At 46.6% G+C, this 23,092-nt stretch overlaps 1 protein-coding gene across 2 annotated transcripts in view; it reads left to right on the top strand.

Moving 5' to 3' along the window:
* LOC125454444 (receptor-type tyrosine-protein phosphatase-like N) overlaps nucleotides 1-21,701 on the top strand; it is a 191,300-nt gene extending 169,599 nt beyond the window's left edge. For both annotated transcript variants that reach the window (XM_059647552.1, XM_059647553.1), the window contains 8 exons: nucleotides 826-899; nucleotides 4,243-4,320; nucleotides 5,762-5,881; nucleotides 8,739-8,905; nucleotides 12,892-12,945; nucleotides 14,437-14,501; nucleotides 17,670-17,743; nucleotides 20,579-21,701. In XM_059647552.1, the coding sequence (XP_059503535.1) occupies nucleotides 826-899; nucleotides 4,243-4,320; nucleotides 5,762-5,881; nucleotides 8,739-8,905; nucleotides 12,892-12,945; nucleotides 14,437-14,501; nucleotides 17,670-17,743; nucleotides 20,579-20,650 (704 nt within the window). In that variant the 3' untranslated portion in view covers nucleotides 20,651-21,701. The remainder of the gene's footprint in view (nucleotides 1-825; nucleotides 900-4,242; nucleotides 4,321-5,761; nucleotides 5,882-8,738; nucleotides 8,906-12,891; nucleotides 12,946-14,436; nucleotides 14,502-17,669; nucleotides 17,744-20,578) is intronic.
* Nucleotides 21,702-23,092: the final 1,391 nt, after the last annotated feature.

Genomic DNA, 23,092 nt, shown 5'->3' with positions numbered 1-23,092 from the left:
CCACACACCCCTGAACACTACGGGCAATTTAGCATGGCCAACCCACCTAGCCTGCACATCTTTGGACTGTGGGAGGAAACCGGAGCACCCGGAGGAAACCCACGCAGACACAGAGAGAATGTGTAAACTCCACACATACAGCTGCCCGAGGCTGGAATCAAACCCGGGTCCCTGGCGCTGTGAGGCTGCAGTGCTAACCCCTGAGCCACCGTGCCGATCCTGAGGAGAATTGTGGTGGGGATAATAGACACATACCTACTTCACTGGAGGGGCCTGGGGCTATTCCAGGGCAAGGAGACATAACATAGGAGCAGGAGTAGGCCTTTCAGCCCATTGAGCCAATTCTGCCCTTCACTACTTACACACTGATAATCCAGATCAAGGACTTTCTCCCCACACTCTCTCCCATATCCCTCTGTGACATTGGCCTGACATTAAAATCAAACTCAGGCCATCACTTCTTCATTCAAGCAATGGTAAACATGAGGACATCTCTTGCACAAAAGATGTTAGTTCAGTTTATAATTGTAATTCCAAGATTGGGTGGAACCAAGGAGACTGAATAGAGTCAGGATGCACATTTGCCATGATCTCACTGGATTGTGGAATAGGGGCTGGATGGCCTACTGTAGCTCCTGTTTTGTTTTGATAAGCTTACCCTGAGAGCTGGTCATTGAGGAATAATGGAGCCCATTGATGAGCTGTATTTTGAGAGCAGATTCAGAGACAAAGATATCAACAGTTGAGACAAGTGAGAAGAAAACAGGGAGGGAATGAAGACAGGCACTAGACAAGGTTGTGCTAATTCTAGTCTCTCTTTTCCAGATGACCACAACCGTATGGTTTTGAAAGCAGAGGTCAACCCATCCAGGACTGATTTTATCAATGCCAGTCCAATCGTGAGTCAATACAGTGTTTGTTTAAATGGCCAGGGCATCAGGGTGAAGGGTCAGAGGTCACCACATTGTTGACTTCCCATGAGGTTGATGAATGAGTTGGAGTGAAGTTGGTCGAGTTCAAGGCCAGCTTTGCATTTAGAAAGGTATGTGAGTGGTGAGCTGCATGCATGGGTAGTCAACCCTCCAGGGTTGCTCCAGAGAATGGCCGCAGCACAGGAGGAGGTTGCTCAGCGCATTGCCAATTCTCTTCGCACCCACAACTGCTGCAAGTAGCCCTTTAGAAAGCCTCAGGTAAATGTGCCTCGTACCACACCCTGGGGCAGTGCATGCAGATCCTAACCACTCACTGCAGAAAGCAACTACCTCCCCTTTCTCTCTGTTGCTTCTTTAGCCAAACCCCTCAATTCTGTGCCATCTGTGTCTTGAAACATTTTCTCCGCAGCTACCCTGTCCAAACCTGCTCTCCATTTTGAACACCACTATCAAATCTCCCTTTTAATCTCCACTTCTTCTGGAGAACAGCCCCAGCATCTCCAGTCTTTCTAAGTAACTGAAGATTCTCATCCCTCACACCATTAAATCTTGTCTGCTTTCACATATTTCCTGGGACTGCATTGCCCGGAAACAGCACCATCCTCTGTTTGAGGCCAAAACGGTGTTTTATACAGATTTGTGGGAACTTCTTTGCTGTTGTACTGTGTGCCTTCAAAGCAGTTCTTCGTTTGTGTTTGCTCAAAACACTGCCTCGACCTCAACTGGATAATTGTGTCTGCTGTCCAGATATAGCACAGATATGAAGGAGCTAGCAGGAGTACCAAAAGAATTCATGAGAATAGCGATGAGTGACGCTAGAGATTTTTAGCAGTGCAGATTTGATGGGCTGACGGGTCACTTCCAGGTCTGAGAGGAGTTTGGATTGAGATGTTCAAAATCATGAGGGGTCTGGACCTAATGGTTTCCATCGGCTGGTATTATCTCAGATTTAAATTTAACAACTGAATTAACATTGACCACCATTTGAGGAAGAGCGTTCCAAACCTCCCCTACTCTTTGTATGCAGAAGCGCTTTCTAACATCTCCCCTTAATGGCCTGGCCCTAATTCTTAGGCCATTCCCCCTAGTTCTAGAAGCTTCAAACAGGGGAAATAGTTTATCTTTACCTACCTTGTCTTTCCCTCTTAATATCTTGAAGACTTTGATTAGATCACTCCTTAACCTTCTATATTCTACAGAATAAAGGCCTAATTGTCTAATCTCCCCTCATAATTTACCCCCTGAAGTCCCAATATTATCCTTGGAAACCTGTGTTGAATTCCCTCCAGGGCCAAAACATCCTTCCTACAGTGTGGTTCCCAGATCTGCACACAGCACTCGAAGTGCGCTCTAACTAGGGTTCTACATCACGTCTGCAGACCCATACTCCAGCCCTTTAGATAGGAAGGTCAGCATTCTGTTAGTCTTCTAACAGTTTTTGAAGGAAAATTTCAACTATTGAAGGAAAGACAGGATAGGTAAAGCTAAACCATTTCCTCTGGTTGAAGCTTCTGGAACTAGGGGGATTGGCCTAAGAATTAGGTATGGGATGGTAGAAAGCACTTCCACACACAGAGAGTAAGGGAGGTTTGGAACGCTCTTCCACAAATGGTGGTTGATGTTAATTCAATTGTTGGATTTAAATCTGAGGTAGACAAATTTTTATTAAGCTAGAGTAGTTTCTTTACTCAGAGAGTAGTAAGGGAATGGAACGCTTTGCCTGCAACGGTAGTAGATTTGCCAACTTTAGGTACATTTAAGTCGTCATTGGATAAGCATATGGACATACATGGAATAGTGTAGGTTAGATGGGCTTCAGATCGGTATGACAGGTCGGCACAACATCGACGGCCGAAGGGCCTGTACTGTGCTGTAATCTTCTATGTTCTAAGGGTGTCAAGGGATGTGGATTCGAGGAAGGCATGTGGAGTAAGGCCATGTTCTTATTGAGTGGTGGAGCAGGCTTGAAGGGCTAAATGGCCTCCTCCTGTTGCTATGTTCCTTGACAGAATAGGAAGAGAGACACTATTCCAACTGGCAGAAGGGTTGAGAACAGGAGATCAGAGATTAAGGCCGTTGTGAAAAGAATCAGAGACGGCAGGAGAAGGAATGTGAGGAAGTGACTGGGTGTAATCTAGAACAGGCTGCCTGAGAGAGTGCAGGAGGAAGGGTCCAGTGTAGCTTAAAGAGCATGATCTAATTATCTGAAGAGCTGTGAGGAGATGGTGGATCATAGTAATATCACTGCACCAGTATTCCAGAGGATAATTGGGAACCTGGTTCTAATCCCACCATGGGACCCGGGGAATTTCAATGCAATGTATAAATCTGGAATTGAAAACTAATAACAACTGTCAACAATTGTTGGGGAAAACCCCATCTGGCTCACGAATGCATCGCAGAGGAAGGAGGTCTGCCACCCTTACCCAACTGATCTCCATTGACTCCAGACCCACAGCAATGTGGCTGACTTTTAACTGCCCTCTGCAAAGCAATCCACTCAGTTCAAGGGCAGTTAGGGATGGGCTGCAAATTCTGGTCTCCCAAAAATAAAATGTCCCATGAAAGAATTGAAGACGAAGAATTTGCAGGACTCTTGGAGGTACGCTGGAGGAGGGGGACGATCAACTGCTCTTGCTGAGAGTTGACAGGTACAGACTCAGCAGCAAGAATGCCCTCCATTAGCACTGTAGCCATTTCTGATTCTAAATGCCTGAATCAGAAATTAGCACTCATGGGAAGACACGGCAGGTCTTGGCAAGAGAGAGAAACTGAGCTAAGACTTCAGGTCAATGACTTTTCATCAGAACTGAACAGCGATAGAAGTGTGAGACGTTTTACAGCACTGGAAGAAAGGAAGGGTCAGGGAGACTCAAGGAGAGGTTCTGTCGTAGGCTGGAGGCCAGGGGAGATTAGAGAACAAAAGACTGCATGACACCAAAGCCAAAGATACCTTGTTGAAGCAATTAAAGATTGCGCCCAAATGAAATAAAGAACTGCAGATGCTGGAAATCTGAAACAAAAACAGAAATTGCTGGAGAAACTCAGCAGGCCTGACAACGGCTGTGGAGAGAGAAACAGAGTTAACGTTTCGAGTCCAGTGACCCTTCTTCATTTCTTCAGAAGACTGTGGCCAAATGAGGGACGAAATGAAAGATCCTCCAAATGTAACAGGAGGGGAAAGATAGGCAATGAAGGACAAAGCGAGCCAATTGATTCTCCAGCATCTGCAGTTGCTACTATCTCTGGAGGTTTCTCCAGCCCTGTTTCTTTCTCTCTCAACCTCATCATGTGTTTGTTCCCCTCGCAGATTGACCATGATCCCCGAATGCCAGCCTACATTGCCACCCAAGGCCCCCTTTCGCACACCATCTCGGACTTCTGGCAGGTGAGTGAGTGCCACGTCTCAGAATTTCACTGGCTGCAATGCACTGTGGCATTGCGAGGGCTCATTGGGTAGTTGGAGGTGACTGGTTTCAAACCCACAGCTCCTCTGTAGTGATATCCATATCCGGGTGTCCCTGGAGAAGGAGCACTGAGGTTCCACTGGGATATGTTTGAGGCCTTAACATGAGCAGTGGGCACTGCAGGAGATGGAGTGAATTCTCTGCCCCCACCATCCCACACAAGTAAATTTGTATCCAGGTTTAATAATTTTTATTTGATTTTGTTGCCTATCATCTTTCAATGTGGTACAACTTGTTCCTTTTGCTTGAAAAGGGATGCATAGGAACAGACTGAAACTTTTTCAGTGGTGCGTTTGGAGTCTCAGGGTTGTACTTTGCATCTCTGTCAACAAATGCTCAGGAACTTGTGTAAGGATTGGCTGCGTTCCTATCTTTCAACAACTCAATACCATAGCGTTCATTTAACTTTGAGGGTACTTATACAAGGACCACACCTGAAGTACTGTGAGAAATTTTAGTCCCTTAGAATCATAGATTCCTTACAGTGCAAAAGCAGGCTATTCAGCCCATTGAGTCCACACTGACCCTCCAAACAGCATCCCACCCAAACGCACCCCACTATCCAATCACCCTGCATTTCCCATGGCTAATTCACCCAGCCTGTACATCCCTGGACACTATGGGGCAATTTAGCGTGGCCAATCCACCTTTGGACATCTTTGGACTGTGCGGGGGGGAAACCAGAGCACCCGGGGGAAACCCGCACAGACACAAGGAGAATGTGCAAACTGTACGCAGACAGTCGCCCATGGGTGGAATCAAACCTAGTTCCCTGGCACTGTGAGGCATCAGAGCCACCAGACTACCCTTTAGTTAAGGAAAGATATTATTTCATTGGAGGCAGTTCAGAGAAGGTTCATTTAGGATGGTCCCTGGTAATGAAGGATTGTCTTATGAGCAAAGGCTAAACAGGTTGAGACTTCACCCCCTGGAATTTAGAAGAATGAGAGGTGATCTCATTGAAATGTATCGGATTCTTAAGGAGTTTGACAGGGTAAATGCTGAGAGAATGTTACCCCTCATGGGAGAGTCTAGGACCAGGGGGCATCGTCTCAGAATAAAGGGGCACCCATTTAAGACTGAGATGAGGAGGATTTTCTTCTCTCAGAGGATTCTGAGTCTTTGGAAGTCCATGCCACAGAGAGCTGTGTATGTTTAAGGCTGTGATAGATAGATTCTTGATCAGTCGGGAAATCGAGGGTTATAGGAAAGAGTGGGAAAGGGGGTGTGAGGAATATTGGATCAGCCATGATCCTATTGAATGGTGGTGAATGCTCGAGGGGCTGAATGGCCTGAGTTGGCCATTCCTGTTTATGATGGTCTAATTCCATCACTTTGATGTTGTATTATGTCTGTTTACAGATGGTGTGGGAGAATGGTTGCACTGTGATTGTCATGCTAACCCCTCTGGTGGAAGACAGCGTTAAGCATTGTGACCGGTACTGGCCAGATGAAGGCTCTTCTCTCTACCACATCTACGAGGTAGGCTCAGTGATCAAACTGAATTAGAGGCAGTTCTGAGATCTGCTGGGATCAAGGGGAATGAGATGTGATCACATTGAAACCCACAAGATTCTGTTGGGGCTTGGCACTGACATTGTAGGGGAATCTGCAACAGGGGATAGCATGCTGGGAAGTAAGCCCCTTCTGCTCCTGGAGTCATCGCAAAAGTTGAAGATTTTAAAATAACTACACAAAGTTCCCTAATATCCCTGTCTTTTAGACCCAGGTTGACAGGAGTGGGACTAAATTTCTGGTCTTAGCTTAAAATAGCACTCATTGCAAATAAATAGACTGTAGTTGCAGGTAGACAAGGTACGAACCGATGGCCAATTACTCTATCAGTTAAAACACCAATCCCCTTACAAAGATAATGGGAACTGCAGATGCTGGAGAGTCCGAGATAACGAAGTGTGGAGCTGGATGAACACAGCAGGCCAAGCAACTATCTTAGGAGCCTGCTGTGTTCATCCAGCTCTACACTTTGTTATCCCCTTACAAACTCCTCTTATACAAACGTGCAGAACAGACATAGAAGGGGGTAAAAAACCGGGTGTCATGGACTGAGGGAGAGACTGGGAACTCAGTTCAGTGATTCTTGCCCAGAATGTAACTGAGACGATCTCTCTGCTGATTGAAATGTTGCTTCTCAGTCCACATTTTCCAAATGCTTCTGTTAGTTCACAAGAGGCATTGGGCGGCTGGTTCGCTGATAAAGGATTGACTAAAAGTCACAACTGCTGAAGGAAAGATGTCTGTTTTCTTTCGGCTTCAAGTGGCTTTTACTGCAGAGAACACAGAGCCCCCTGAATTGGTGGAGATCTGATCATGCTCTGTATCTTTTACCCAGTCCCAGGCTGTTCACCTGCCTGCGGACCAATCACGTAACTGTTGGCAGGCAGAAAATCTTTGTCACTGGTCCACAAGCCTATCACATGCTTGCTGGCAACCACTTAGATCATTTAGCTCCAACAATTTAGCTCCATTTGACCACAATCCCTTGGCTCCAGTTTGTCTGCAAACGGTGTTGTAAGAGGTAGTTGTGCAAACAGCGTTCACAATTTTCTTCCTTTCACACCACGCAGCAGTCCTTCTAATCCCTGGTTTAAAAGTTGTTCTCATTTGCAGACCACAATTTTAAAAAAAAAACAGAAAAATATAAAGACACTGTCTTTACATTTTGTATTCTTGTCTGCAGAGGGCATTCGAGGCACAATGACTGTTGAACATGTTCAAGTCACACTTGCATAGACTTTTCTACTTCAGGCCAATCAACAGTTATGTGGGACAGGAAATGTCACATCAGAGCAGCTATAGCCTTACAAAACACAGGAATCGCTTAAATGTGTGGAATGGCCTCCTTCTACCTGGTGTTGTGCCCCAATATTCATCCTTTCGCCACTGTCACTACAAACAGAGGGAAACTGATATTTACCTCCCACTTTGAGGGCATATTGCTGTGTGTTAATTGGCAGCTGTTCTTCCTGCACTGCAGCAGGGACTTCAAAGAACAAAGAAACAAAGAAACCTACAGCACAGGAACAGGCCCTTCGGCCCTCCAAGCCTGCGCCGATCGAGATCCTCTGTCTAACCTGTCATCTATTTTCTAACGGTTTGTGTCCATTTGCTCCCTGCCCATCCATGTACCTGTCCAAATATATCTTAAAAGACGCTAACGTGTCTGCGTCTACCACCTCCGCTGGCAACGCGTTCCAGGCACCCACCACCCTCTGTGTAAAGAACTTTCCACACATATCTCCCTTAAACTTGCCTCCTCTCACTTTGAACTCATGACCCCTAGTAATTGAGTCCCCCACTCTGGGAAAAAGCTATTCGCTATCCACCCTGTCTATACCCCTCATGATTTTGTATACCTCAGTCAGGTCCCCCCTCTATCTCTGTCTTTCTAATGAAAATAATCCTAATCTACTCAACCTCTCTTCATAGCTAGCGCCCTCCATACCAGGCAACATCATGGTGAACCTCCTCTGCACCCTCTCCAAAACGTCCACATCCTTTTGGTAATGTGGCGACCAGAACTGTACACAGTACTCCAAATGTGGCCGAACCAAAGTCCTATACAACTGCAACATGACCTGCCAACTCTTGTACTCAATACCCCGCCCAATGAAGGAAAGCATGCCATATGCCTTCTTGACCACCCTATTGACCTGCGTTGCCACCTTCAGGGAACAATGGACCTGAACACCCAGATCTCTCTGTTCATCAATTTTCCCTGGGACTTTTCCATTTACTGTATAGTTCGCTCTTGAATTAGATCTTCCAAAATGCATCACCTCGCATTTGCCTGGATTGAACTCCATCTGCCATTTATCTGCCCAACTCTCCAGTTTATCTACATTCTGCTGTAATCTCTGACAGTCCCCTTCACTATCTGCTACTCCACCAATCTGCTACTTCACTTCAAAAAGCATTTCACTGCATTAAAGAGATAACAAAGTATGGAGCTGGAGGAACACAGCAGGCCAGGCAGCATCAGAGCAGCAGGGAAGCTGATGTTTCGGACTGGACCCTTCTTCAGACCCTTCAGAGGAAGGGTCCAGACCCGAAACGTCAGCCTTCCTGCTCCTCTGATGCTGCCTGGCCTGCTGTGTTCATCCAGCTCTACACCTTTTTTTCTCAGATTCTCCAGCATCGGCAGCTCCTACTATCTCTCACTGGATTAAAGCTGTTAGTGTCTTTGCGAGATCATGGAAGATGCTTCAGGAATCCACCGAGGCACCCGGGTAGTCCAACTGCAGTTTTATAGTTTCTGGACCCGATGGGGGTCACTGCCAGTTTGAGGTGCGTTCATAATCCTTTTCTGCTGCTGCTACAGGTCAATCTGGTCTCTGAGCACATCTGGTGTGAAGATTTCTTGGTCCGTAGCTTCTATCTGAAAAACCTGCAATCACAGGAGACCCGAACTCTGACCCAGTTTCACTTCCTGAGCTGGCCAGCAGAGGGTATCCCATCGTCCACTCGGCCACTGTTGGACTTCCGAAGGTAGGGGAATGGGAAATGGGTTCCAGGAATTGGTATGACTCAGTGTTTATGAATTGGGCAGAGAGGCCACAGTGTGGCATAGAACCTAAACTGAGATATTTAAACCTTTCTTTTAAGGCCAGCATTTATTACCCATCGCTAATTGCCCCTTGAGTTGAGAGGCTTGCTGGGCTGGAGTCACATGTAGGCCAGACCAGGTGAGGATGGCAGTTTCCCTCCCTGAAGAACATTAGTGAACCAGATGAGTTTATATGTGAAGACTCTATTACTGAGACTAGCTTTCAATTCCAGATTAATTGAAATAACTAGAAGTTAATTTATAAGCTGCCGTTATGGGATTTGAACCTGCAGGAGATCCTCTCCCTCTAAGAGTACAGGGTGGGCCATTTAGGATTGAGGTGAGGAGAAATGGCTTCACCCAGAGAGTGGTAGAATTATCTGAGCAAAAGTATTGAATGTTTTCAAGAAGGAGTTAGATATAGTTCTTCCGGCTAAGGGGATCAAAGGGTTAGTGAAGGAAGCGGGAACAGGGGATTCAATTGGATGATCAGCCAGGATCATGTTGAATGATGGAACAGGCTCCAAGGGCCACTCTTGCTCCAATTTTCTACGTTCCTATGTTTCAATGATTTAAGCTGAGATGTGTGTGTGTGTGTGTGGGGGGGAGTGTTTGAGAAAGTGTGTGTGAGTGTGTGTGGATGTGGGGGCGGTGTGTGTGTGTATGTGAGTGAGTGTGTGGGTGTGTGTGGGTGTGGGGGTGGTGTGTGTGTATAAGTGAGTGTGTGGGGGTGTGTGTGTATGGGTGTGTGTGGAGGGTGAGTATGTGTGTGTGTGTGTGTAAGTGTGTATAAAATTGTGAGTGTGTGTGTGGGTGAGTGTGTGACTGTGTGAGTGTGGGTGAGTTTGTGTGTGTGTGTGGGTGAGTGTGTGGGCGTGAGTGTAAGTGTGGATGTGAGTTTGTGGGTGAGTGTCGGTGAGTATGAGTGTGTGTGTGTGTGTGTGAGAGTGGGTGAGTGTGTGTGTGTGAGTGGGTGAGTGTGAGTGCGGGTGAGTGTGTGTGGGTGAGAGTATGTGTGTGTGAATGAGTGTGAGTGTGAATGAGTGTGATTGTGTGTGTGGGTGAGTGTGTGTGTGTATGTGAGAATGAGTGTGTGTGTGAATGAGTGTGATTGTGTGAGTGTGGGTGAGTGCGTGTGTGTGTATGTGTTAATGAGTGTGTGTGGGTGTGTGTGTGTGTGAGAGAGAGAATGAATGAGTGTGTGTGTGTATGAGTGTGAGTGTGTGAGTGTGATTGCTGCTGAGTGCTCCCTGAATGAGTGAGAATGATGTCGAGAAGCTGAGATGTTAATAGCCAGGTGCCTATAACACAGGCTGCTCATGGCTGCTGTCTCACTAACCTGTGCTTCCTCCCTGTTTAACCAGCATTTTATTAACCCCTGCGATGGTTGCCTCCGTGACACTCCCCTCCTGATGGCTCCCAGTGTCATTTTTGTGATTTGCAGCTAGTAATCTCAAGGTCCAGTTGCATAGTCACAAAAGTGATCATTGGCAGCTGTACCTGCTTCACACAGCATGGACGAAACAGCTGTCCTCTCTCTGCACTTGCAGCTTTCTGTCTCCTCGCTGACTGAGCTCGGTTGTGTTGTCATTTTTGAGAGTGTTTGGATGAAATTTTAAGCCCCCCTCTGGTCTGAGCTCCCCAGCGGATGTATAAGATCCCAGGTTATTGTTTGGAAGGTCGGGAGAGGTTGCTGAGGAAGTTCTCCCCAGTATTGTGAATCAAAACAGATCTCGCGATCTACATCCCCAGAGCAGGTGCGGTGGTCATCACCAGCTTGCTGTTTATGGGTGGTTCTTGCTCTGTTTCTGATGTTACAGTAGAGTTTGGGAACAAAAACAAAGTTGCTGGAAAAGCTGAGGAGGTCTGGGAGCATCTGTGAAGGAAGAAACAGAGTTAACGTTTCGGGTCTGTCTGTCCAACTGTCTTTCTCTCTCTTTGGCTCTATCCTATTGTTTACTCCCCACTCCACCCACCTCACTATTTTCTGCATATAAACTGATGTCTTCCCAGCCACCACCAGTTCTGAGGAAGCGTCATTGCACCCAAAACATTAACTCTGTTTTCTCCTCCACCGATGCTGCCAGACCTGCTGAGCTTTTCCAGAAACTTTGCTTTGTTCCCAATTTACAGCACCCGCAGTTCTTTTGGTTTTTATCTCGGGAGTGGTGAGTGATATTAAGAGCATGGGTTCAACTCCTGCATCAGCTGATGTTACCATGAAGGGTTCTCCTTCTCACCCTTTCCCCTCACCTAAACCATCACCAGTATCTCTCTCTCTCTCTCTCTACCCCTTTAATGAGAGAGCTGTCTATGGTCACTTTACAATTACCTCAATTTGCCCTTGAGGAGGTGGTGATGGCACACTTAGTGGCGGTTTGGTACAACGGGTGGCTTGTTGGGGTATCTCAGAGGGCCATTAGGAGTCGAATGTAGTGATGCAGGACTGGAGTCACATACAGAGCCGGTAAGAAGAGAAAATGGGTTTCCTTCTGTAAGGAACCGCTTGGGTTATACAACAATACAGTAAATTCCACAGTCACTTCTTGTTATTGTAATTTTTTTTATTGCAAAACAACTGAGGTCAAACTACCACGCTGCGATGTGGGGTTTGAACTTGTGTTCAAGGAAAGTTCACTGGACCCGAAATGTTAACTCTGCTGTTTCTCCACAGATGCTGCCAGACCTGCTGAGTTTTTCCAGCAATTTCTGTTTTTGTGTTTGGACTTGCATTCTCTGGTCTGTTAACGTCACAGTGCCTGAAATCAGTCTGCACCTCTTCACAGAAACGATGCATGTGGGCTTGATGATTTTTGTAGAATGAGGTAGCACAGAAGTAGGCCCTTTGGCCAATCATGTCTATGCTAGCCCTTGGATGTAGTCAGTTTCCCCTTCCTCCCTCTTTGCCTATAGCTTGCAGGGTTCACTTTGTCAAATATACACATTTCTGTCTCCACATTTTCTGAAAGTCTCTGTTGAATCTTCTTCTGCCACATTGTCAGATAGCACTTTCCTCAGAAGCAAGAGAAGACCATTTGGCCAATTGAGCTTGCTCTACCATTCAACCAGATCGAGAGCGATCCTCCATCTCAAAACTGTTTTGCTTTGCTATCTTTGGTACCTAGCAATCTATCAATGAATGAGCCCTCAGGGGCTGATTCACCACCATCTAGAAAAATTGCTCCTCATCTGAGTCCTAAATGGCTTGTCCCTTATTTTTAGACAGTGTCCCCTGGTTCTAGACGTTCCCTCCCATCTGCCCCCCCAGACAGGGGAAACACGCTTCCTACATCCACCCTGTCGGACCCTGTAAAAAGGTACACTTCCATAAGCTCACCTGTCACTCTTGTAAACTCTAGAAAATACAGATGCACTGTTCGAAACGTTGCCCAGCCCAGGGAAAACATCTTTCCCACATTTCCGATCACAACTACTTGCTGAATGGAGAAAAGCAAATCTCCTCATTTCCCTCTTCCTGTTTTGCCAATGAGCTAAATTCCTCTGGTTACTTTTTCCTGGTTTATCAAAACCTAGTCTTAACTTGAACCATCTCACCTCAAACTGCTCCAGTTCCGAATTGTTGGAATTTGTTGTCTAAGGTGTAGGTGTGTTTGGAGCACCCTGGCTCTCAGTGTGTGTGTGTGTGTGTGTGTGTGTGTGTGTGTGTGTGTGTGCGCGGGCGATAGAGACACACCAGTCTTCTCAGATCCTCTCCTTCAGTAAAGGAGGGTTGAACAGATGAGAAACAAGCTCCTGCAACATGTGACAGCGGGAGGGATTTGGGGAGATGTTCAGAGTGGGGGTGGGTGGGGTTTAGGGTGAGGGAAGAGGCTTGTGTGGACCGTAAGTGCCAGCAGACATCAGCTGGGCCGATCGGCCTGTTCCTGTGCTGTCAACACTGTGTAATGGTTTTCTTTCTGTTCTGCAGGAAAGTGAACAAGTGTTACAGGGGTCGTTCTTGTCCCATAATCGTTCACTGCAGGTAAGGACCCATTGGCAAGATTCCTCCAACTTTGTGAATGAACACTGACTACTGCTCCATTAAGAGGAATTCATTGTGTAGAACCTGGATATGTGAGACCCGTGCTCAAAACAATGGCTGACATGTCCGATGACCCAATGTCAAATGTGGAATGAATGGTTTAACCCAGTTTTTAAACAGCATTGGGCATCCAGGAGTCAATCGAATTAGGTACATCAGTAACCGGGCATGGGTTGATCCCACTACCCACTGAGTTTTCACTGCTCATGTCTTTATTCAGCTTCCCCTTTTGCAAGTTCCTTTTCTTATTTATTCTTTCATGAGATGAATGCGTGTCCTTAACTGCCCTAGAACAGAGTGGCTGTCTAGCGCATTCCAGAGGGCAGTTAGGAGTCATCCACATTGCTGACGGTCTGGAGTCACATGTAGGCCAGAGCTTGTAAAATGGCAGTTTCCTTCCCTAAAGGACATTAATGAACCAGATGGGTTTTTCCAACAATTAATGATGGTTGTCATGGTCACCATTACAGAAAGCGGAGTATAATCAGATTTATTAATGGAATTCAAATTACCACCAGCTGTCATTGTGGGATTTGAACTCCAAGGTATCAAGCTGGCTCTCCGATTACTCTACTCAGTGACTGTACCATCTCCCTTCACTGCTGTATCTGTTACCATCACTATTTCTGACAGCACATTGCAGATCGCTACAACTCAGTAAGCTTTTACAAGGCAAACGTTGTCCTCATTTCCTCTCTTGAGATGCACAAGGAAAAAGCATCTATTCAATCCCCCTTTACCCTTTTCCAAGGAGGAGAGCCACGGCATTTCCTCTCTCCAAATAGCTTAAGGGCCTTGTAACATAGTGTTAATATTACTGAGCAAGTAATCCAAAACATCTCAAGGATTGTACTGCAGAGGTGCAAGTTCAAATGCTACCATTCCCTCAGGGAATTTAGTTTATAATAAAATGTATGCGCCATTAATGACGATAGATTCACATGTAAACCCATCTGGTTCACTGCTGTCCCTTAGGGAAGGAAATCTGCCACTCTTACCTGACCTGGCCTACATGTGACTCCAGACCCATAGCAATGTGGTTGTCTCTGAACTGCCCTCTGAAACGGGTATTTCATGCAGGACCAACAAGGCAGCTCACCACCATCTTTTCCAGGGCAGTTAGGGATGGGCAATGAATTCTGGTCGTGCCCATTTCCCAATTATAAATTCTAAGCAGTTACTTAGCCCTGAACCATCTGTTGCAGGGCCTGCCATCCTCCCTGATGTGTGGTGCCCAGAACATACATACTATTCCTCTTGCCGTCCTTCCCAGTAATTTGTAAACATCTGAGCATTTAACGTCAACAGCTTAGCACTTCTGCTTTTCTGTACTCTGTGTGGCAGAGTGGCAATAGGGCAAGCACACAGAGTCAGAACTCATAGTGCACGCTCTTTCAAAGTGGGGTTAACCTGATTGTTTTCATTTTACAGTGATGGTGCTGGAAGGACTGGAACATACATTTTAATCGATATGGTTCTCAACAGAATGTCCAAAGGTAACTCTCAGGCAGGCGTGTGGCTCTACATGACCTTGTTCTCTAAGGGGATGGTTCTGAAAGAGTTAATGTTGAAGCTACATTAACCTCCACCCAATCAGATGATATCTCAGTTTTTTTTAGGTGGAAAAGGAAGAATTGAGCTGAAGTCCCAATGGAGATAGATGTCCCATCCCTGGCTCCCGACAGTCTTTGTACCGATGCTTCACTAACCAATGTAACCTGGGTCTAATGCTGTCATGCATTAAGTACCATCTTGATGTGAATGACAAGTGTCTCTTCTTGTTCACTCAATCATCACTTATCCTCTGCCACTGCTAGTTAGTCAGACACTTGTTTTAGAGGGTTGGGTCTTGTGGTGTCATGGTAATGGAACAGAAAATCTGGGTTCAAGTCTCACCTGAGAAACAAGGTGTAGAGCTGGATGAACACAGCAGGCCAAGCAGCATCAGAGGAGCAGGAAAGCTAACGTTTCAGGTCTTGACCCTGCTTCAGAAATCCAGCATCTGCAGTTCCTATTCTCTCAAGTCTCACCTGTGCTGAAGGCTTCACGAGGCACTGTAGCCAGGGTAAAGGCTGGAAATGAGTTATTCTTGAGGTCACGGTATTGGAAAAGTATCATAGATCATTCCAGTGCGGAAGGAGGCCATTCAGCCCATTGCACCTGCACCAATTCTGTTATCTAGTGCCAATCTCCTGCATCTTCCCCATGTCTCTGCTCACCATTTCTGTCTAATGTCCTCTTCGATGCCTATTCAACCTGGCTCCACCACACTGACTGGAAATGTAATGGAGGCAGATGCATTTACAGTGATAAACGGACAATTTTTTAAAAATTAAGGACAGGCTGTAACGGACGAATTTGGAAGAATTTTTAAGATTATAATAAAATCAGAACATTCCTGCCTGACCAAGCTGATCAATAAGGAGGGTTAGCAGTACCCAACAGCAAGCTGCCAGCAGATGCAACAACAAAACACAACACAAAAACAAAAGTTAAAAATCTAGAATATGAAGCACTTGTAAAAATGACCACAAAACTGTCGGAAGTCTTTTATAAAAAATCCAAACCATTTTTCACTGACCCTTCAGGGACAGAAGTCTAGATGTACAACCCTCCACTAAAGCTGGGAGGGTGGGCTGTGAGGAAGATGCAGAGATAGTTCACTGTGATTTGAACAAGCTGAATACATTGCAGATGAAGTACAATGTGGATAAATGTGAAGTTATCCACTCCGGTATCAAGTTCAGGAAGGCAGATTATTATCTGAATGGTGATAGACTGGGAAAGGGAGAGGTGCAATGAGACTTGGGTATCCTTGTACACCAGTCATTGACAGTAAACATACAGCTGCAGCAGGTAGTGAAGAAGGTAAATGGTATGTTGGCCTTCAGTGAGAGGATTCGAGTACAGGAGTAGGGATATTTTGCTTCAATTGTAAAGGGCCTTGGTGAGACCACACCTAGAGTGTAGTGTGTAATTCTGGTCCCCTCACCTGAGAAGGACTTTCTGCCTGTGGAGGGAGAGCAACAAAGGTTTAGCAGACTGATTCCAGGGATGATAGGGCTGATGTATGAAGAGAGATTGAATTGGTTAGGATTTTATTTGCTGGGGTTTAGAAGAACGAGGAATCACATAGAAACTTTATAAACGTAACAATTAAATCTCATTCTAATTCTAAAATTCTAACAGGACTACACAGGGTCAGCAGGATGGAGGTTCATAATGATGGTGGCATCCAGGACCGGGGGGGGGGGTCACAGTTTAAAGATGCAGGGTGGGCCATTTAGGACTGAGATGTGGAGAAATGTCTTCACCCAGAGTGTGGGCAGCTTGTGGAATTCTCTGCCACAAAAATTGGTTGATGCCAAAACATTGAATGTTTTCAAGAAGGAGTTAAATATAGTTCTTAGGGCTAAAGGGATCAAAGGTATGGGGAGAAAGCAGGAATAGGAGACTGAGTTGGATGATCAGCCATGATCATATTGAATGGCAGAGCATCTTGAAGGACTGAATGGCCTCCTCCTGATCCTGTTTTCTATGTTTATAAGGAAGTTGAGGCATTGGTGTGCTTTCTTGACTGTAGCATCAATGTGGAGAGACCAGTGCAGATTGTTGCTATGGTAACTCCTAGAAATGTGACAGTCTCAACCATCTCCCCCTCAGCACCATTGATGCAACAGGGGCGTGCCCTCCACTTCGCTTCCTAACATCAATGACCAGCGGCTTCAGTTTGCTGACATTGATATAGAAACTGTTGTCTTTACACCTTGCCACTAAGCTCTCTGTCTCTTTCCTGTACCCTGTCTCATTGTTGTTTGAGGTCTGACCTATAATAGTGGTGTTGTCAGCAAACCTATAAAGTGAGTTGGGTTGGAATCTGGCCACAGTCATGAGCGTATAAGGAGTATAGCAGGGGCACCTGTGCTGAGGATGATCGTGGAGGAGGAGGTGTTCTCACCAATCCTTAGCGATTGGGTCAGGAAGTCGAGAATGCAGTTGTGAAGGGCAGAGCTGAGACCTAAGTCTCAGAGTTTGGAGATGAGTTTGTTTATAATTATGGTGTTTAAGGCAGAGCTGTAGTCAATAGGTAGGAGCCTGAAGTAGGTATCTGTGTTATCCAGATGTTCTAGGAAGGAGTGTAGGGCCAGGGAGATGACATCTGCTGTGGTCCTGATGCACTGGTAGCCAAGTTGCAAGTGATCAATGCAGGCTGGGAGGCTGGAGTTGATGTGAGCCATGACTAACCTCCCAAAGCACTTTGAACTGATGGTGGTCAGAGCCACAAAGTCATTATTTACCCCTATTGCGAGGTCTGTTGGTTTGTTTAATACAGCTTTAACAATGTTTGTGTGGCATATCAGTATAATGTTCATGGTATAACAGGCTTGTGTCATGAAGAACCCGCTCTCATTTATGGACTAAAACAAAGTTGTTGGAGAAGTTCAGCATGTCTAGCAGCATCTGTGAAAAACAAAAATCAGAGTTAACATTTCAGTCCTCAGGAAGGTTCATCAGAACCAAAACATTAACTCTGATTTTTTCTTTGCAGATGCTTCCAGACCTGCTGAGCTTTTGTAGCAAGTTTCTTTTTGTTCCTAATTTACAGCAGCTGAAGTTCTTTGGGTTTTTACCTCTCTCATTTATGTTTCTGATCTGTGCCCTAGGTGTGAAGGAGATTGATATTGCTGCTACTCTAGAACACATACGAGATCAGAGACCTGGCATGGTGCACAGTAAGGTAATGTACAAGTTAATCTCACTGTGTTCTGGGTGATTTTGAAATCTAGATTGCAGCTTGTGTGGGACCCCAACAGGCACTTCTGTTTGGAGCCTGAGTGACCTAACCTTGCCACCATGTTCTCAGTCCATCCATTTTGGGACCAGTTCTGTAGGTTGGTATCCAGGCCCACTTACTGACTCACATTCCCAGTCAGGCTCCATCCAGTAACTTCAATGCCAGTGCCATTTATTTACATGTCACAGAGTGTTGGACCAATCTGCCCAGCTCAGCCTGTGGTACAAAGAGCTAATGGTCCCTGGACCATTCATCCCGAGCCCAGGTTAATGCTGTGGGGAGATCAGGGGATTTAAATTTAATTAATAAATGTGAGAATATAAATTACACCTTAATCATCACCATGATAACTCATAGAATCCCCGCAGTGCAGAAGCAGGCCATTCAGCCCATCAAGTCTGGAGAGCAACCCACCCCAAGCCCAACTCCTGTCCCTGTAACCCTGCATGCCCTAAGGCCAACCCACCTAGCCAGCACGTCCCTGAACACTACAGGCAATGTAGCACGGCCAATCCATCCCAACCTGCACGTCTTTGGACTGTGGGAGGAAGCCAGAGCACCCGGGGGAATCCCACGCAGACACAGGGAGAATGTGCAAACTCCACACAGTTGCCTGAGGGTGGAATCAAACCCAGGTCCCTAGTGTTGTGAGGTGGCAGTGCTAACCACTGAGCCTCTGTGTTGCCCTGATCGGTGCTTAAAAAAAAAACCGATCTGGTTCACTAATGCTCTTGAGGGAAGGAAATGTGCTATCTTTACCTGGTCTGGCAGACGTATCACTCCAGACCCACAGCCAATGTGGTTTAGTGTTAACTGCCCTCTGAAATGGCCCTGGTAAGCCACACTATTCAAGGGCAGATGGGGCTGTTGGCCTGATTCAAGATCAGCCCACAAAAGAATAAAGAATAAAGAATAAAAAATTTCAATCATTCCTCACACCCTGCTGCTCTTTCCTTCCTATGATAACTCATAGAATCCCCACTGTGTGGAAGAAACCCATTCAGCCCATCAGGTCACACTCTGGAGGGCAACCCACCCCCAGTCCTTTTTCCTTTTCAAGGATTTATACAATTCCCGTCTGCAAGTTCCTATTGAATCTGCATTCACCATCTTTTCAAACAGCCCTTTCCAGACAGAATTTGCTGTGCAAACTGACATCTTTTGATATCCTGCCCCAAGATATTTTGCCAATTATCTGAAATCTGTGTCCTCTGGTTACCGATCTTCCAGGAAGTCGAAACAGCTTCTTTTTCAGGACTGTTATAAAATATCTTAGTTGTATAGAACAGAGAAAAGCAAACCAGCCGAAAGCCATATTCTTACCTATGTATCTCAGATTGCTACAAAATGGTCCTTCCAGATAACAGCCTGGAAAGCACTTGGGGAATATTCTTTGAGATGTAACAAAGACAAACTCTACAAAGATGAACTTTCATTTCCGTGGTGTCCTTCATGATCTCAGGATGTCCCAGATTGTTTCACTGATAATGCAAGATTGTCGATATGTGGTCACAGTTACAAAGGAATGATGCAGCAGCAATTTACACTTTGCAGGATCCCTCTAAGCAATCAGGTGATAACAATATGTTTTTGGTTTAAGTTGAAGGGTAAATATTATCTCTGGGACACGGAGGTGAATTTCTTCTTTGTCGATGCAGTAATTCAGGTCACTGCAGGGATTTCATGTCTCAATAAAATGAAGGCGCCTCCAACAGTGTGGCACTCACTCAGCGCTAGCCCTCCGACAGTGCGATGCTCCCTCAGCGCTAGCCCTCCGACAGTGCGATGCTCCCTCAGCGCTGGCCCTCCGACAGTGCGGCGCTCACTCAGCACTGGCCCTCCGACAGTGCGATGCTCCCTCAGCACTGGCCCTCCGACAGTGCGATGCTCCCTCAGCACTGGCCCTCCGACAGTGCGATGCTCCCTCAGCACTGGCCCTCCGACAGTGCGATGCTCCCTCAGCACTGGCCCTCCGACAGTGCGATGCTCCCTCAGCACTGGCCCTCCGACAGTGCGATGCTCCCTCAGCACTGGCCCTCCGACAGTGCGATGCTCCCTCAGCACTGGCCCTCCGACAGTGCGATGCTCCCTCAGCACTGGCCCTCCGACAGTGCGGCGCTCCCTCAGCACTGGCCCTCCGACAGCGCGGCGCTCCCTCAGCACTGGCCCTCCGACAGTGCGATGCTCCCTCACTACTGACCCTCCGACAGTGCGATGCTCCCTCACTACTGGCCCTCCGACAGTGCGGTGCTCCCTCAGTACTGGCCCTCCGACGGTGCGGTGCTCCCTCAGTACTGGCCCTCCGACGGTGCGGTGCTCCCTCACTACTGACCCTCCGACGGTGCGGTGCTCCCTCACTACTGGCCCTCCGACAGTGCGGTGCTCCCTCAGTACTGGCCCTCCGACAGTGCGGTGCTCCCTCAGTACTGGCCCTCCGACGGTGCGGTGCTCCCTCAGTACTGGCCCTCCGACGGTGCGGTGCTCCCTCAGTACTGGCCCTCCGACGGTGCGGTGCTCCCTCACTACTGACCCTCCGACAGTGCGGTGCTCCCTCACTACTGGCCCTCCGACAGTGCGGTGCTCCCTCAGTACTGGCCCTCCGACAGTGCGGTGCTCCCTCAGTACTGGCCCTCCGACGGTGCGGTGCTCCCTCAGTACTGGCCCTCCGACAGTGTGATAGCCTGGATTACAGGCTCCCAGTGTCTGGGAGATAAAGAAAGACTGGACAGTTTTTGATTGTGGATTCTAAACCACTCTCCGCTTTTGTTCTTGATGCAGGACCAGTTTGAGTTTGCGTTGACTGCTGTGGCCGAGGAGGTGAATGCCATTCTGAAGGCACTGCCTCAGTGACCTGCCATCTGTCCCCTCAGTGAAGAGCTAGCCATCAAGCCAGCTTTGTACTCCAAGCAACCCCTCCCCCCCCACCAGCCCATCCTCTGTGGCCTGTACTGTGTTTGTGTCTTGTCACATGTCTTGTCTTGCCATGACAGCTGCTACTCACAGTGCAGTGAACCTTCTGGGAGGGACTGTCTCCACATTGACATGTTCATATGGAATAAGCCAAGATCTGAGAATGCTCCAAACCAGTGAAGGGTAGCAGCAACCTCAGACAAGGGGCAGACAGATGGTCACTGACAGGTACCAAGTAAAGATGCTGACCCCCAATTATAACATTACAGCAGCGTAGGAGGCCATTCAGCCTGACGCCACTGTGCTGGCTCTCTGCAAAAACTCCTCAGCCAGCCCCACACCCTTTGCTCTGTAGTTTTGCTGATCTCAAACCTTGGGCATTTGTCCGATTTCCTTTTGAAAGATACGGTTAGATTTGCCTCCAACAGCCCTTCATGCAGGTTTTTTTCACAGAACTATTACGGTGCAGAAGGAGAGCATTCAGCCCATTGTAATGTATGTTCCTTGGAGTTTGTCTTTTGCTTGGCCCTGCATGCTGTGAGAGAGTGTGAGTGTGTGTCCCTGTGTCTGTCTGTCTGTGTGCACATGTACGTGTGTGTGTGTGTCGTGTCTGTGTGTATGTGTCTATGCGTGTGCATTTGTGTATGTCTGTCTTTGTGTGTGACTGTGTGTCTGTGAGACTGTTTGTCTGCACATGTGTGTGTAGAGGGAGGCTTTTGTGGCAAACTGGTAGTGTCCCTACTTCTCAAGTAGGTGGAACTTGAACCTGCTCTGAGCATCTCTGAACAAGTTGAAATCTATAAACATATGTGTAACATATACACAAGAGTGTAGAATGTACATGGAAAGAATCTGACTATCGAGCTTGTGTATTTTTTTTTAAATGCCTCATTTCTGCATTACACAGTAAGAGTTACAGAGAAGGAACAGATTAGTTTCAACTTTGTGCGAGAACATAAAATAAACAAATAGAGAGTACTTTAAACTGCAATGAAGGTGTCTTTTTTTTTAAAAAAGGAAGAGACAGAGAACTAGAGGATCAGGATGCAGTTACTACTTGTAAACATTAACAACCAGAGACCATTTACTTGGCTAACAAACATTTTTACACATGATATTAATCAAAGCTGAATGGTGACTTTTGGAACAAAAGGCTTCCCTCAGGGTTGCTGTAGCTGTTGATTTTGATTCTGTTTGAGGAAATCAGTTCCTCCCTCAAATGCAGTGCCCCCCACCCCTTGCTCCCTTCTCCCTGCATATTCCCAATGAAACCAGTCCCTGACCAGCTACAGCCTCCCTCTCACTATCCCACCACCCCTCCCACTGCTCCCCCCGCTCAACTCCACTCCTTCTACCACTCCTAATGCCTCCCTCCACTCCTCACTCTCTCCTTTCTTATCTCCACCTCTCCTTCTATCTATCCCCTCCCCTTTCTCATTCTCTCCCTCATTCTCATTCTTGCTCATTCTCAAAATGTTTCACTCTCTTCGCCCACCGCTCCTCACACTCTCCTCCTCCCCCTTCTCTATTCCCTCTCCCCTTTCCTCCTCTCCCTCCTCACCTTCCCCTCCCCACTCACTGGCCTGGGGCAGCATTGACCCATCTGATAGATAAATGCAATCAACTGCTGGCACTTTCCGAGCAGTCGATTAGCTTCTCTGACTTGTCCTTGAGTGAGGGAACTGAGAGAAAAGGGATTGCCACGCATTTTTCATACGGGAATGGTGACGAGCACATTGACAGTCAATTTCAGCGCCCCCCAGATTTGATGTTGAGATGGAAATCAGTGTGTTACTGTGTTGAGAATAGAAACAACTGCTTTGTGAACTGCCCCCAGCTTCTGATCAAACCCATCACTGCAGCATCTTACGACAAACCCTTCGGAGAAAATTTATGAATAAAATGAATTAATTTTGTATATTGATGTGAATAAAGTTTGTGAAGTCTGTGCAAATTGCAAACAAAGCCTTCTGTGTCTTTAATGAGTTTCATCCCTTATTGTTAAAACATTTTTTTCAATTTCTACATGCTTCTGTGTCAGTGCGCAGCCACAAATATCCATTTAAAAGCACACACAGAAATTTTCATAGAGCACACATTCTTCCTGCTCTCACATCTCATGACAAGAGGTCAGAAACTGTTTTAAAAGCTGTAACTTCTTTCTCACATTTTAAGATGAACTCTCCTGGACTAAACAATGGTTGCCACTGATTGCATGATGTAAATTTACCCACTTTCTGGATAGCTTTCCGTTCTCAGACCACAGTTGTTGGGCCCTTGGAATATCATACCTTTACACTGTGTGGACATTAACCCAGCACAAAAGAACAAGTGACAGAAGAATAAATCTGAAACTCAATGCCTAAAGTGGCGCTAACTGCT

Source organism: Stegostoma tigrinum, chromosome 7 (assembly GCF_030684315.1).
Source record: "Stegostoma tigrinum isolate sSteTig4 chromosome 7, sSteTig4.hap1, whole genome shotgun sequence".
Lineage (NCBI taxonomy): Eukaryota > Metazoa > Chordata > Chondrichthyes > Orectolobiformes > Stegostomatidae > Stegostoma > Stegostoma tigrinum.
This window is presented reverse-complemented; position numbering and strand designations above follow the sequence as displayed.